This window comes from Sarcophilus harrisii, chromosome 2 (assembly GCF_902635505.1).
Source record: "Sarcophilus harrisii chromosome 2, mSarHar1.11, whole genome shotgun sequence".
In the NCBI taxonomy this organism is placed as follows: domain Eukaryota; kingdom Metazoa; phylum Chordata; class Mammalia; order Dasyuromorphia; family Dasyuridae; genus Sarcophilus; species Sarcophilus harrisii.
Window position 1 is genome coordinate 580,505,726 of NC_045427.1, and position 17,416 is coordinate 580,523,141.

General features: G+C 38.1%; 1 protein-coding gene across 1 annotated transcript in view; it reads left to right on the forward strand.

Annotated features, from left to right (window-relative positions):
• Positions 1–11,886: 11,886 nt before the first annotated feature.
• The window catches only part of HTRA1 (HtrA serine peptidase 1), a 71,186-nt gene continuing 65,656 nt past the window's right edge, over positions 11,887–17,416 (forward strand). The window contains exon 1 of the mRNA XM_023495494.2: positions 11,887–12,640. Coding sequence (XP_023351262.2) covers positions 12,154–12,640 — 487 coding nt within the window. The 5' untranslated portion in view covers positions 11,887–12,153. The remainder of the gene's footprint in view (positions 12,641–17,416) is intronic.

Genomic DNA, 17,416 nt, shown 5'->3' on the forward strand with positions numbered 1-17,416 from the left:
CCTCAAAGCTAATTTTCAAAACCACGGGAGGATCTTTCTGATTGCCATTAGTAACAATAAGGATACTATTTGACATTTAGATGATGTTTCAAGGTTTACAAAGCTTGACTCTTGAAAATCCAGTATATTCATATTACTATAAAATACTTTTATTTACTAAAACTATCTAGTTAGTTATATCTCATAAGGATCTTGTGAGAATTAAGTGATATAATACATGTATAGTTTTTCCAGAGTCTGACAGTTTATTGACGGAAGCCAAGATAGCTCTAAATCAATTTTTCTAAAATCAATTCTACTTAAGGCCATTTGCTTGAAAACAATTTGTCTAAAACACCAAATGTTGATGCTAGAAAAGCCAGACTAAGGATTTGAACTTTATCAGGTCAGGGGATATTGGATTTTGAATAAGAGGCTTGGCTTAGAATTTCAGCTTGCTCAATTAATCACTGCTGATGTGACTGTAGTTAAGTCATTTGCCTTCTCTGGAAGGGACCCAGTTTTCTCAATTATAGAACAAGAGAGTTGAACTGGTTGGTTCCCATGCCCCTTCCATCCCAATTCTGTGATGAGACCTATGTATTAGGAAGATTAAGCTGTCAGTGTTACATAAGATAGATGGGAGAGAGAAAAAGCAAGAAAAAACAACTGGATTATTGTGGTAGGTTAGCTGAGATGTGATAAGACCATGGCCAAGAGGGACTTTGGTGAAGATGAAATGCTATATGTAAGATACTGTAGAGCCAGGAAGCAGAATATAATGAGTTCTGGCTCTAGAGTGGGAACATTAGTACTGAGTTTAGGCTTTGCCATTAACCATGTGATATTGATAAATCTACCAACTCAAGTTACAGTTTCATCATTTTAAAAAATGGAAATAATAAGAATGTACTACCCACTCCATGGTTTATTTTTTTGGGGGAAGGAAAAGACTTTTTAAACTTTACAATGCTTTATAAATGTTGTTTGTTATTATTATAATGGACAAGATTTAACTTCTATTTGGAGTTATTCTGCTAGGTGGCACAGTGGATAGAGCAATGGGTCAGGAATATCTCAGTTGAAATTTGACTTTAGATACCTACTGACTGTATGACCCTGGGAAAGTCACTTAATCTTGCTGTAAATAACAACAATACCAACCTTCCAGGGTTGTTGTGAGGAGCAAATGAGATATTTATAAAGCCTTTGGAATAGTACCTGGAATATAGTAAACATTATATTAATGCTTATAACCTTCATCCTATTCCCACCTCCAACTCCAATTAAATTCAATAGTCTCATGTCTTATCAGTTAATAAAAAATTATTAAGCAACTAGTGTATGCTTGTCAGTGCATATCTTTTTAATGGACAGTAATTCAAATAATTATACTATTTGGCTTTTATATCTCCCCAATACTTACCCTTTCTCCCCCTCCCCATGTACATATAAACACTTTCTCTATTTCTTGTGTTACCCTCTCCTATTCATATTTTCACTATTAGAAATCACAGAATCAGAATACACATTTATGCTACTGTTCTTACCATATCTTACCATGAAAGATTATCAAGGTCATGGCATTACAGATTTGAGAGTGGAAGAGATCATAAAATCATTTTTGAACTTTCAACTTTGAATTATCACAGAATCACAAAAGCTCAAAATTGGAGGGGAACACCAGCCCAGTTCATACCTGAACAGTAATCTTTTCCACAATAGTCATCATTTGGTTTCTTCTAAAAATCTGAAATAAGCAAAGAGGCATTTCAAAGATCATGACCAGCAAGAGTTTTGGACCATATCAAATAATGAAGTTGAAGAAAGATTCATATAAAATCATATTTAGATACCAAAAAAACATCAATTTCACAAGTGTAAAATGGGGAAGTCACACCTACCCAGCAATTTGTCTGAAAAAGATCAGGGGAGTTTAATGAACCAAAATATCAACGTGAGTCAACAGTGTGGTATGACACCCTAAAAAAAGTTGATGTGATTTTAAATTACATTAAAAGAAAAGGGGACAATTAGGTGGCAAAGTAGTTAAAATGTTAAGCCTGGAAGGAAGACTCAGCTTCTTGAGTTCAAATCTGGCCTCAGATTTTTATTAGCTATGTGATCTTAGGCAAGTCACTTAAACCTGTTTGCCTCAGTTTCCTCATCTGTAAAAGTGAACTGGAAAATGAAATGGTAAGCCACTCCAGTGTCTTTGCCAAGATCCAAATGGGATCATGAAGAGTCAGACAGAACTGAAATAAATAAAACAATAAAAGAAAAAGGCATAGTATTCAAGTTAGGGAGGTGATCTGCCTTGTACTGTGCTCTGGTCATACCACATTTTAGATTATTATGATCAGTTTTGGGCATCACATTTTGAAGAGGCTATTGGTAATCAGAAAAGCAGCCAGAGGCAATGATCTTGATGTTGACAAGTCTCAAGCTTATGTCCATGAGGACTGATTGAAGAAAATGAGGACCTTGGAAAAGAAAAAAACCTGGGATTAGCACAGGAAGTTCAGAGATAGCCCAAAGTAGATTGACCTGTTTTGGAAAGTAGAATTTTTTCCTACTGGGTATCTTTGAACAGAGGCTCAAATGACCATTTGTGGATTTTATTGAGATCCTCATTCAAGTACATGAGAGGTTGGGTGGCAGCCCATGTCTCTTCCAGCTCTTAAATTCTGGGGTTCTGTAAAAATCTCCCTCTTGAGACAGCTCATTTAACTTTTTGTTCAGTTATAAATGTTTAGTTCCTTCTCACACAAAACCTAAATGTGTCTTTCATGCATTCTATTTTCCATCCAATTAGAACTACTGGCTATTCTTTAAGCCCTGTATTCCAACTCCCTTTTGGCATCCTTTGAATTGGTTGTATATAGCCTGTCTGGAATTCCCTCTCTCTCTACCAAGTACCTCTAAGAATCCTTAGTTTCTTTCAGGAATCAGCTAAAGTACCTCTGACAACAAATCTTTCCTGATAGCTAGCCCAAATTGTGAATGTCTTCTCCTCAAATCATCTTGTACTCAATTATCAATAGAATATAAACTTTGTGACAGCAGAGTTTTTTATTTTTATTTTCATCTTCACAGTAGCTAATAGAATGAATACAGTAGTTACTTAAAAATACTTGTTATATTGAATTAAATTTTGTAGTTCTCATTCAGTTCCTCTAGTGACAATCACAGAATTTCAGAGATGGAAGAAAATTTAATGGGCATCTGATCCAACCCGTAACTGAAAAGGGATTTCCTTTACAACATGGCTAATAAGTGGTAATTGCTTGAAGGTTGACTATGAAGAGAAAACCCACTTTCTTGAGGCAATACATTCTATTTTTGGAGAATTAATTGTTAGGAAATCACATCATATACTAAACTTAAATTTGCGTCTTTGCTAATTCTATTCATTGTTCTTAGTGTATAGGACATAATAGTTCACAAAATACTTTGTATTCATTCCTCAATTGAACCACAAAAGAAGTCCAGTGAATTGAAATACAGCAAAATTGTACCAAAGTGTAACTTGAAGCACAGGGAGCTGTGATTTGTCTAAGATCAAAGTAAGCTATAATTAAGATCTGAACTCAGATCTTTTGGCTCTGACTCAAGTAATATTTCCATTAAATTATATGTGCTAAGTTCTGACCTATAGCAAAACAGGATAGTTCCAACTTCTTTCCCAATCGACAATTGTCTTTGAAGATTTGAAATACCCTTATATCCTTGTCTAAGGTTTTTTTTTTTTTTTTTTTTTTTCCCCTCCAGGACTAAACATTCTTTCAACTCTTTCAATGGCACAGTCTTTAGGTCTGTCTCTTGTGTTCCAATTTTTCAATGCCATTTTTACAATGTGATAGCCCAACTAAACGCCTACAAATGTGGGGTGAGCAGGCCAAAGAACAAGAGGTCTAATCAGCTTTCTTATCCTGGAGCTTGTGAATTTCAACAAAATCTAATATTATCTGACTTTTTTGTCTATGAACTCATTGAGGTTGCAATCTGTTGGTGGCTCTTTTTCATATAAACTTACTATACCTTATTTATTGTACTTGTTAAGTTGCTATTTTGAGTCTTGATATAGGGCTATATATTTATCCCTATTACATTTCTTTTTAATGGATTTGGGAGTCATTATTCTTATCTAGCAAAATCTTTTGGAATCCTGACTTATCTAATGTTTTAGTTATCCCTTTTGGTTTTCTGCCATTTGCAAATTGGATAAGTGTTCTATTTATGTCTTCATCCAGGTCATTGGTAAGAATTTTGAACAGCAGAATACCATGGAGAGCCCTGAGATACTCCATAAACATCCTCCTTTAGGTAGACATTGCTTCTTTAATGACTATTCTTTTTTTAAAAAATTTTTATTATAGCTTTTTAGTTACAAAACATATGCATGGGTAATTTTTCAACAATGACCCTTGCAAAACCTTCTGTCCCAAATTTTCCCTTCTTTCCCTCCACCCCTTCCCTTAGATGGCAGGTAGTCCAATACATGTTAAATGTGTTAAAATATATGTTAAATCCAATATATGTATACATATTTATACAGTTATCTTACTGCACAAGAAAAATTGGATCTAGAAAGAAAAAAAAACCTGAGAAGGAAAACAATAATGCAAGCAAATAATAACAGAAAGAGTGAAAATTCTATGTTGTGGTCCACACTCAGCTCCCATACTCGTCTCTCTGGGTGTAGATGGCTCTCTTCATCACTGACTGGAACTGTTTGAATCATCTCCTTGTTGAAGAGAGACACGTCCATCAGAATTGATCATTGTATAGTCTTTTTGCTATGTACTCATATATATGTTGCTATGTACTCATATATCTCATTTCATAGCATCAATTCATGTAGGTCTCTTCAGGCCTCTCTGAAATCATCCTGTTGGTTGTTTCTTACAGAATAATAATATTCCATAACATTCATATACAACAATTTATTCAGCCATTCTCCAATTGATGGACATCCACTCAGTTTCCAGTTTCTGGACAATACAAAGAGTGCTGCCACAAACATTCGTGCACATACAGGTCCTTTCCTGTATTTATGATCTTTCCCTTTCTTTATGATCTCTTTGGGATATAAGCCCAGTAGTGAAACTGCTGAATCAAAGGGTATGCACAGTTTGATAACTTTTTTATCATAATTCCAAATTGCTCTCCTGAATGGTTGGATCCGTTCACAATTCCACCAACAATGTATCAGTGTCCCAGTTTTCCCACATCCTCTCCAACATTCTGCATTATCTTTCCCTTTCATTCTAGCCAATCTGACAGGTGTGTAGTGGTTTTAATGGCTATTCTTTCCAGGTCCTACTAAACCTAATTCCCATAAAGACAATGAGAAAGATTTTGTCAGATGCATAACTAAAATCTAGGCATGCCATTTCTGTGTGTTTCTTTGATCTACCAATTAAAATAGGTCAAACATGTCAGAAAGGAAATGAAGTAGAGCTTGCTTGACCCCATTTTAATAGTCATATGTCCTCAATTAACATTTCTTTTTCTAAATGCTCACAATTCATTTCTTTAATAATGTTCTTGTGTACATCTTGTAAAAGGTAACAGTCAGTATTTGTACTTTTCTTGACACAAATTCAGTTCACCAAGTATTTATTAAGACATACTGTTCAGTGACCCTGTAGTACTGGGAGAGACAAAGCTTAGATAAGATAATTTACTTCCCTCATGGAGTTTACAGTTTCTTTGGTGGATAAAATACAAATGACTTTAATTTTTAATTAGTATTTTAAATACAAAATAAAATGCTATAGGATCCCAGAGGGGGAAAATGTTGAGTGAGGACAGAGAAGATGACTCATAGAAGGACATATGAAGGATAAAGAGGTAATTGAATTTTGATTTAACAAGATAAAGAGAAGATTCCAGGCTCTGGAAATAGCATGAATAAAAACAGGTGAAAAAGTGTTTGTTGGGTTAGTTTGAGGCACAGAGAGTCTTTCTGTTTGGCCTAGAGCATGTAGAGAGAAGTAATATGAGAGAAGGCTAGAAAGGTGGATGACAGAAAATGGGCAAGCTTCAATTGGCTGAGCTTGGTCAGTTGGCTTGTAGTATCATGCAAGCTTCAGTCTACTCCAGTGGATCAACTGTGAGCCAATCTATTTCATTAGTGACAGTGAAAAACATGAATCATTTTTTGTAGCAGATGTCAGTGAAGGGGTTGTTTCTAAATGAGAACCCGAAGCTCTTGTAAACTTGCTCTAGTAATTTTATAACTAAAAGATAGCAGTCTCCATTGTTCTGATAAAAAGAGTTACAGAATTGGGAGGTGGAGAGAGGAAAGGTTATAAAAAGGGGGTGGGGGCTGTAATGCAAGTAAGCAAAAGGTTGACTTTATGGAGGTCCTTAGAGAGCTCCTTATTTAATGAATTGATAAGGATAGTTTGTGGATTAAGGATTAAAAATGCAAATTGGCTAGAGGTGGGATGCAATGTTGTGGTATGGGCAGTTGGTGGTGCAGTGGATAGAGTGCTGGCCCTGGGGCCAGGAGGACCTGAGCTGTGTGACCCTGGACAAGTGAGTTAATGCCATTATCATCCCCTCCCAAAGTATAGATATATAGATAAAGTGTAATAGAGCACTGTCAATAGACTTAACTTTCACTTGTCTTAGCTCTGATGTTTATAGCTGATCATCTTGAGCAAATCAATATTTTCATGTATCAAATAAGGTCACTTAGATCTGCCAGTTGAATTTAGATGTATAAAGATATCCCTAAACTACCAACTAGTCTAACCCACTCATTTTATGAGCAAGGAAGCTAAGAACCATGGAAGGAAGGTGCTTTTCCAAAGTCACATAATCTTGCAAAGAATTAAATCCAGGTTCTCTGATACCAAGTCCACTGTTTTTTTCCTCCTGTACACTATACTGCAATCAACCTAATGTATGTGAAGTGTTTTATAACTCTGCAATATTAGCCAAATATAATTTATTTTAATTTCTAAAATGCTTCAAAATTGTCTTCTCAAGCATTTTGTAAATTGCCATTATAATATTAATTTGCACTGTCTTTCAATAGTCCTGCTCCAATACCTCATCACCATGTAGAGGTGACTGGGTTTTTCTAGGCTATGTCAAGCAATATAAAGACTCGGATATCCCTGATCAAGGTAGAAAGATTTTAAGTAGTAGTCTGATGCAGGGTTTGTCACTGAATTCAGAAAAATTTGATCACTAGCAGGTCGGGACCATGTGAATAAAGAATTTTTATTTTTTTAAAATTTTACTACAGTAGCTCTTGAAGATAGTCTACTAAGGCTAAGAGGGATTTCAATAGTTACTGATGGGAGGAATACTCAAGCTGAGAATATCCTAAATCATTTATGTTTCCTAGTAAGTTATCACTATTATTCAATTCAAAGATACCTTGATTTATGTAATTACTTACACTCATTATAGGTTACAAAGTGGTTTCTTTTTTGTTCCTGCCCAATTCCCAAAGCTTGTTATCCTTTTATGACCAAGGTTCAGACAGGTAAAATGCCCAAGACTATTTCACAACAAGATGATGAGGTAAATTAAGAAATGTCTTTTTGAAGTTAAGTAATGAAACAAAGTTAACTTTCATTTTTGTGCATAAAATTATATGTAAAAAATTATTTATAATATTTACAATACAATTACATATTTACAATATGATGATCAAAGACATCACAATTTATTTTTATTCCTCCCAATAGGACATATTTTTTGCATTTTTCTAGTTCTACAAGAGATAAATTAAAGAAGGCTTAAAAAAAAAAAAAACCCAAGGACAGAGGGAAACAGTATCAGACATAGACAATATGGCACTCATTCTTTGTGTGAACTTGTAGAAGTTGTTTCTTAACTTAATCTTTCCACCCCACCTCCCATTGAAACATTCACCTTTCCTTTTATACCTTGTTGTTGCTGAGTCATCTCTGACTCTTCACCTCATGTACTATACTGCCCAAGGATTTTTTTTTTCTTTGACAAAGAGATTCGAATGAATTAAGGCAAACAGAGGTTGTGACTTGTCCAAAATCACATAACTAATAAGTGTTTGAAATTTGATTTGAACCCATTTTCCTGATTCCAGGCTCTATGTACTAGGTGGCGTCTAACTGCCCCTAGTCTTGTTTCCATAATATATTTTTTGATCCAGTTAACATGCATCTTCTTGCTGTTCCACGAACAAGATGATCCATTTCTTACCTTTAAGCATTTTCTCTGGCTGTTTTTTTTTTTTTTTTTTTTTTTTTTAATATCCTGAATGATCTCTGCCTACTGATTTCTCTTCCCTTCCTTTGAATTTCAATTAATATCCCACAATCCTTCTTATTTTGGTGCTTTTGTTCTGTTAATTATTTCCTCTTCATAGGAAATTTCCTCTTTATAGCTCGTTTGTGCATTATTTGTTGCTTGTTGTTTCCCTCCTTATGTGGCAAGCTCCTTGAGGGCAGAGACTGCCATTTGCCTTTTAGTATCTTCAGTACTTAACATAGTACCTCACCCATAATATGTGCTTAATAAATGGTTTTTGATTGACTAGCTTGTTATGTTTGATCTATAGTGGGCTATATCCTTTTTTTATCATTACTTCTGCATGGGTATGAGCATAAACCTCTGAAGGACTATAAAATTCTTGGAGGGAAACATTTTTAAATCAACATAAATCATTGGTTGTGATTCTAAGGCATCGCAAAATACTTGCTTCTCCAGGATAGGGGCAAAGATACTGGAGTGGCTTGCCATGTCCTGCTCCAGCTCATTTTACAGATTTGGAAACTGAGGTAGGCAGGTTTAAGTGACTTGCCCAGCATCACACAGCTAATGTCTGAAGCCACATTTGAACTCAGGAAGCTCTATGTATACACTATGGTGCCATCTAGTGGCCCCAATTAAATTCTATTTGCTACTAACCTTAGGAACTTTCTCACCTCTGGAGTTTTTTGTTCTATTAGTGAAATCCAATTCCCCAAGTCAAAAGTGGAGTAGAAGCAATGTTTCTTAAACTTAAATACTTAAATCCTTAAACTTAAGTTTAAGTTTCTTAAACTTAAATACTAATACTAACTTCACTCTACCTCAAATTACCTGGATTGTTTATGTCTGCTTGATGGTGACAATCCATTCCTGTTTCCCAGCATGTGGTTTGGTGAAAAGAACACTAGCACTCACCCACTAATTCTGCATGAGATCCCTGAGCAAGCTACTCGCTTCTGTTTCTTCACACTTGTAAAATGAAAGTGGTTGGAATAGATCACCAAAGATCTATTTCCTTCTAATAATCTATGATGAGGGTGGAGGAGGAGAGTTTCTTAGATTAAGTATTATTACTTTTTGTTTTTCAATAATGTTTTTCAATTAAGCGTTTTTTTTTTATTGTTGCAAAATAATACCCTCATATCATCACTCTGGGGGAAAAATTTAAACCCTCTTAACACATAAAAGTAGTAACAAAATTCCATATGATGTCAAAAAGTTTTATTTTGCATATTAGTTCATTTCTTCTCTGTTATAAGTAGAGCAACATTCTTCATCAATGGTCTTTTAGAATCATAGTTATTCATATCTTTGATCAGGGTTCTTAAATCTTTCAGAATTGTTCCTTTTTACAATATTGAGATTATAGTGTGAATTGTCTTGGTTTTGTTTGCTTCACTCTGCATCAGTTCACACAAGTCTTCCCAGATTTCTCTGAAACCAACTCTTCTTTTTGTACAGCACACTATTATTCCATTCCATTCATGTAATAGTATTATCTTTATAATATTTAATCATGCTCCTTCCCAGATTTGAGAATTTTACCCCATGACTTTTATTGAATGAACTAAAATCATTTATATCTGTTATAGACTAGCCCAACAATATGTCAACATGCTGAGGCCCAGGGGACCTCATATTGTTAACCAACTAATATTGTCTCTGTCCATTCAAATTATTCAACCTTTATGAAATATCTACTTTGTTTAAAGTGTATTGCACCAACTTTTCTCCTTTTACTTTGCAACTCAAAATGTGTTGGTCAATAAACATTTATTAAATGCTTATTAGGTTACAGGCATTGTGGTAAGCCCATGAAGGATTTCACTTGCTTCTAACCTTAAAACTGATGAGTTTTAACAGTATTCTTTAGGAATACTTTACTTTTTAAAATGCTTAAAAATTAATGAGACCCCATATAGTCATGTTTAGTGGCACATTGTTAGTAAAGCAAAGACATAAGGAACCCAATGTGGTTAAGGCAATTTGGCCAAGCATTGGAGGGCCCTCAATACCATCATGGTCCTGCTCCCTTAATGTATCTCAGTTTGGCAATTTTCTCAGCTGGGCTCCCTGGGATTGCTCTTCTTCCTGTTTGCCAGAGCTACTTCACTCTTGAATTCATGATTACTTCCCTTCTCTACTATGAGATTCTATCCATCTCTCCATCTCTTTATCCATTCATCTATCTACCTGTAGCTGTGGCAAAGAGGAGAATGCCAGGCCTGGAGGCAAAAGTCAGCAAGACTCATTTTCATGAGTTCAAATCCAACCTCATCCTTTTACAGCTGTGTGACTCTGGACAAATCACTTAATTCTGCCTCAGTTTTTTTTTTTTTTTTAATTCATAAAAAGATCGGGAGAAGAAAATGGCAAACCATCTCAGTATGTTTGCTAGGAAGACCCCTAAATAGGGTCATAAAGAGTCAGATGTATTGAACAGCAACAACATACACATACATATTTATATTCCTTCTCCTCTCTGTCTTATCTCTGTGACTGAGTAGGTCTAAGGTTAAGGCTGAAGGAATAGAAGCCTCCCTCTCTTTTGGTATAGGATGAGGGTTTATACTTCACAATGTTTTGTTTTGTGCCTATACTGTATCTGATCTCACTCTTATGGCTGGCAAATTTGCTTCTTAAAGGGCCACTAAGAGTATGGGAAAACTTCAGCCAGCCAATAAAAGGTTGCTTCTCGAATTCCATTATACAGAATTGTTCATTGTAAAAAGAGCAATTGTGTTCTACATTTTCATTCCTCTGTTGCAAAGGACATGTATCTATTTAAAAAAAAAATTGGAGACTAAAACAGGGATTTTTTGAGGTGGATAGTCTACTGACATAATGCCACGGCAGAAATTAATTTTCTAAAACACAGATTTCACTTCTATTTCCTTAATTGACTTTTCTTTACGATTCTAGAGAAAGTATTCATTTATACCACTATGCAACTGATCACCTCAACGATCATGCTCTAGCAGGGCTCAATCCTGTGCATATGCTTTTAAGCGAGAACGGCTGAGAACTTTTTGCCTTCCCTTCTTGCCCCACCCTTCTGTCCCCCTCACGTTCCTCTTGGCCGAGAAAGTTTTTAATTTTTTATGAGCCTGAGTCATGGAGAGGATGGAACAGGAACAGCTCTAGAAAGATGAATTGAAACAGAGGTTGCAAAAGTAAAATTCAGTTTCAGGTTGCGTTTCAAGTGTGGAACCCCTAACTCTTACCCCTTTGTCTTCCCGGGTCCTGCTGGTGCCTTTCCCCCGTTTATCATCTCCTCTTCCCCTCCCCCGTTCTGTCAGGGTTTTCCCATAGCATCTCACTGATTCAGCCCTGCCAGTCTTCCCTTGCTCAGACCCGCCTGGCATCCCTTCTTCGCCTGGCGCGCTCCCTCCGTCTCTCGGTCCCTCCTCTTCCTTCCCCCTCCACCCCCTCCCCCCGCCTGCGGGCGCCGGGCGGTCCTCAGCAGAGCCAGGAATCTGGCCGGCCCCCTGGCCAGCGGCGCTTTCGGCTTCAGCCTCTGGTGCCCTTCCCAAATCCTAATCGTCACCGCCCACAGAAGCCAATGAGCTCGGCCGGGCTCACGCAGATATACACACGAGATTGTTTCCCCCCTTCTCTTTTCAGTCGGTTTATAAAGCAACGGCGTCTCGATTCAGAGCGATTTGGAGTCTTGTCCTCTCCACGACTAGTCTAACTCTCCTCCTCCCGGCGCCCTTGGTGCAAGCGGTCCTGCTCTCTGCAGGGGCCTCGCCTCTGCTCCGGGACAGTAGGGACCCTCCGAGTTCCCGAAGCCTTGCCTCCCTGGCTGCCCTAGTCCTCGCAGATTCCTCCCTCTGTGCCTCAGATCAGCGGCTTCGCCGTGCCCCCTCTCCTCGCTCTCCGCGGCGCTTCGCATCCTCCTTCTTTGGGCTGGCCATGCCTAGCCGCGGTTTAGGGGCTGCGCTGCTGCCCTTGCTCCTGCTGCTGCTGCTGCCCCCGGTGCCCGGCGCCGCCCAGCTCTCCAGGAGCCGCTACGAGGCTGGCCCCTTGGTCTGTCCCGAGCGCTGCGACCGCGCGCGCTGCGCCCCGCAAAACGACTGCGAAGGCGGCAGCGTTTTGGATCCCTGCGGCTGCTGCCAGGTGTGCGGAGCCAAAGAGGGAGAGGCGTGCGGCGGGGGCGCAGGGGGAGAGGGCCCGTGCGGCGAAGGGCTCCAGTGCGTGGTGCCCTTCGGGGTGGCGGCTTCGGCCACAGTAAGGAGACGCGCCCAAGCCGGGCTGTGCGTCTGTGCCAGCAGCGAGCCGGTGTGCGGCAGCGACGCCAAGACCTATGGGAACCTGTGCCAGCTGAAGGCAGCGAGCCGGCGTTCCGAGAAACTCGGGCAACCTCCAGTTATCGTCATCCAACGGGGCGCCTGTGGCCAAGGTGAGCGCACGTCGGCTGATTCAGAGGTGGACCTACGGAGAGGAAGTAGGGAAGGGATGACCTGCCTCCTTGTCCTCTGATGTGGTAACTAGATGTGTGAGCCCCCTGTTTGGGACATTAATGAGCCTTTTATAGAACCATAGGATTTGGGGCACTTATTTTCATAAGAATTACATATCCGTCTAACTCAATTCTTGGTTTTATAAATAAGGAAACTGAGGCCCACAATATAAAGGTACATAAATAATAATTTAGATTCAAACTCTGGTCCTCTGATTTCAAATCTAGGCCTTTTCCTTTATTATCCACAGCAAATTACATTTGCTTGGCAGTTTGCATTTTTCCCAAGCCCTGCTTATCTATTATCTCATTTGGCTACAACCAAGGGAGGGGTAGACCTCAAGGTGAGTTTATGCTATCTACATTTTTCAGCTGAGATCTAGAATTCATGTGACTTGCCCAGTCTTACAGTTCAGTAGTAGAGCTAATACTAAATCTGAAATATCTGCTTCTTACTCCTAATGTGATGCTCTTCATCACATTGTTTCCTTATTGAAGGAAACAGAAGTGTTAACTTTTGAATTGGTGCCCTGGCAAGCCATACCAACCTCGATGGCATCAGCCTAGTACGGGGTAATGAGGAATGAAAGGAGATCAGTGGGAAAGGCTCATGGAGGAATGTGGAGGATAAAAGAACAACTAGAATTCCCATGTTTTCATTCAAAAAGTTCCACCTTCCATAACTGAAATCATTTTAAAGGGAACATTAATTTAATAGTTGTGATGGTTTGATAGTAGAACCACTATATGCTTTGCTGTTTTTAGTGTTTCTCATGATGTGCCCCAAAAAGAAAAGGGAAAAAAGTAAATTGCCCACTTGAATAAGAAATTATGATTTAGATAGCTGATGTATAAAGAATTATGGAAAAGGATGGATTTAACTCCTTGACTTCTTTCCCATTTTCAAAGTAATTTTAAACAGAGAACTTGAGGGACAAACATAGGGTTTGTTGAGCAGAGAGTTAGAAGGAAATGTGAAAAGAAAAAAGAGTTTACATTTCCAGGTGGAACCTTAACATGAAGTGTTTCTTAAGCGGGGCAAAGGGGTTGAAGGATGTAAAGAAACCTTATGGGAAAAAGTCCATAAGCAACATAGAGCTGGCAAACCCTCCTCTAAAACCAGATGTTTCTAAATGAATAAAACCTGCCAGTTTGAGTACAGTTTGGCAAAGACCTTCCTGTTGCCACCCAGAGCCATATTTGTTTGTATCAACTGTCAAGCAAAGGGAAGAGGGAAAGGAAATAAAAAGGAATTTAGAGTTTTATCCAAATTTTCTTTATAGGAACATAGATTAGTACAGTAAACCAGGAATATTTAACAGTGTGACATAACTGAGAAATCATCTTGGGATTGGGTTTTTGGACTTCATAAATAAACAAAATAGTTCTTGTCCTCAGGGAGCTTACAGTCTTGGGTAGTCAAAATAGACTCACGTGAAAAAATAACCAAGGAACTTAAGTAAATCAGTATGAAATGAATGGCAAAAAATTTAATAACAATAGGAAATTATATGAGGGAAAAATCACTGTGAGCAGACAGGGAAGCTGTGGAGGCCATTTAAGAGATTTGAAGTCTGAAGATGAGGGTTCAATTCTTAGCTTTGAGCCTCAGTTTCTTAATTTGTAATAGTAAAAATTTCTGTAGTGTTTTTTAAGATTTGGTCTCTAAGTGGCTGAGCATCAAAATCTATTTTAGGGGGAGATTTTAGCTGAACTAGAAGGGAAGAGAAAAAGGAAGGACTTTGCAGCATTTGTCCAGCATGGACAAAGGATCGCAAGTAGGACAGCACAAGAGATGTTTGTAGATTACTGTGAGCAGACGGATTCATTTGAGCGGAAAGCAATGAGGCTGTGGGGATCATTCGTGAGATCTCAGTCTGGAAAGGTCTGAAGTTTGGATTAGGGATGGCCTTGCATTCCTGGCCAAGCGCAGACATTGGATTTGATCCTGTAGACAGCAGGGAGTTATCAAAGATTTTTGAACTGGGGAGTGACATAATGAAATGAAAGTGATATTAAGGATTAATCTGGCAAAGTACATAGGAGTAGGGATGGGTGGGGCTTGGTGGGACCTGTGACCAGACTGAAGGAAATTATAATAGTCTGAATAAAAGGCAACAGTTTTGAAAAAGATATTTTTAGAGAGCAAGCCAATTGTCACTGTTTGTGTTTTAACTGCTCAAAGGCCATAAAAGTCTCAAGGTAGGAGCAGCAGTTGAGCTAGTTCTATTTTATCCTCAGCTGGGAGAATTCACTTAACCAGCTTTGGAATTCACTGAGTTATTAACACTTGGGAGTAGAGAGCAGCCACTTGGTTACCTTAATTACTTTAGACAAACACTGGAGTCCCCTTCTGCCTGCAGCTTTGGAGAAGAAGTATGGGAGAATGTGAAAGCCCTAGAAGCCCCAGGTAGTTGTCTAGACTTTAATTTCCCCAAAGGCAGGGATGTGTGTGCTGTCTTGTATAGGCAGGAAGACAGGCATATCCTGTAAACTGGTGAGATAAAGCTAGAGATGATTGTATTTGCAGGAGCTTTGTGATAAATGTATAGCCAGGGATCCCATCTGAGTTGGGACTGGTTATCAAGTGGTAATTAGAGGTTCCTGTGAAGTGATACTGATCAGTACACAGCCATCCTGGGAATGAACTGAGAATAACTATAATGGCTGGCATTCATGTAATGTTTTTAAGATGGGCAAAACACTTGACATATGTTTTAGCCTCTGATCCCTTCACTATCCCTGTCAAGCAAAGTAGTCTTTGTCAGCATTCACATAGTTTGCTTGTGTTGAAGGTAGAATTCCCAGTTGTCTGGAACCTCAATCTAACACTTTCTCACTGAAGAATTGCAGCAGGGCCTGCTTACTTCTACTTAGTCATTTAATGGAGGCAGCAAGATGATGGTGGAAAGAGAATGGGAAAGGTCCTGCCTTTTGTTTAGCATTTAATCTTGGAGGAAAATCACCTACCCTTTCCTAGCCTTTTTTTCCCTCATTCTCATTTAACTACAATGGAATAGAGAGATATTGAATGTTAAAGGGCTTTGTTACCACAAAATGCCTTACGGTTATAAGCAATTATTATAATTTCTAGATTTCAGTAATTCAAAGAGATTTTAAAATTTCATTTGATTTCATTGATTTGATTTCGGTGGTACTCCCAGTCTCGCTATAATTTAGTAAAAGGTCTTTGGGAGTTCTTAAGCAAAAATAATTTATTACCTTGGATCAAACTGATGATAAGAAGGCATGTTTTACTGCCTTCCACATTGCTTTTGATCCACTGAGATTGATTGACCTTCTTACTGGTCCTCAATGGGTTTTCCATCTCCTGACTCTAGGAATTTTCACCCACTGTCCCTGTGCCTGAAATTCCCTCTCTTTGCATCTGAGTCTCCTGGTTTCCTTCAATGTTAGCTAAAATCCAACCTCCTACAAGAAACTTTTCCTAATCCCTCTTAATACCAGTGACTCTCCTGTAAGTTGATCACTAATTTATTTTGTATACATCTTTTTGTGGATAGTTTTTTTGTATGTTGTCTCCCCCATTAGAATGTGAGCTCTTTGAGAACAGAGATTGAATTTTACGCCCTCCCCTCTCCCCCAGCACTTAGCTGATTTGACCAATGCTTATTGAGCTGGTTCTGAATTTAGCTAGTTCAATCTCCCTCAATTGGCTTAGGAGTTGTGAGAATTTGTGCCCTGCTGGCATTGCTGTCAGGAATGTTCAGGATCACTTCCTCCCCACAATGAGACATCAGAAGAGAACTTTGGTGAAGGATCACTGCTATTATTCTTAAATGTTTGTTGAATGAGTCTATTCCCTGAGTAGTAGTAGATGGGGAGGCAGCATTTTGTAAAACCAAGAAAACCTACTTTTTTCCTTTTCTCCCCATCCTTTAGTAATATATATATATATAAATATATATTTTTCCAATTACATTTAAAGATAGTTTTCAACATTTACTTTTATAAGATTTTGAGTTCCAATTTTTTTTGCCCTTCTTTTTTCTCTTCCACCCCACCCTTCCCCAAGATAGCAAGATACTGACATACATTATAGATGTACAGTCATATTAAACATATTTCCATGTTAGTCATGTTATGAAAAAAGAATCAGAACAAAAGAGAAAAACCATGAGAAAGAAAAGAACAACCAAAAAAATTTCAAATGGTATGCTTTGATCTGCATTCAGACTCCACAGTTCTTTCTCTGGATATGGATAGCATTTTCAATCATGAGTCTTTGGAATTGTCTTGGAACATTGGATTGCTGAGGATAGCTAATTCTATCAGAGTTTTGAGATCACCTTGAATGCAAAGGAACATTACTCAAGTTCCTTCTATATACCAATTGCTGGAGGTATAAAAAAATTGTTGTTTTTTAAACACCACCAACAAAAATGATACACAGTCCTTGCTGTCAAAGGTCACGTATGAAGCTTTGCCCTTCTTGCTTTCTTGTCAATGGGTAAGTTTTGGTTTATTCTTGAAGGGAAAAGATATCCTGAATTTTACCTTTAGTATATTCCCTAAAAGGAATCAAAAAGCATGGTGAAAAGAAAAGAAATATGAATCTAAATATGAGAGACAGATGGGTAAAAAAAGAAAGGAAAAATGGGATGAACCCATTTGAAGCCAAGATACATGCTGAACAGTGGGAAAACAGTTTCTGAGGAAATGATTCTTTTTAGTCTCTAGATCCATAATTCATTG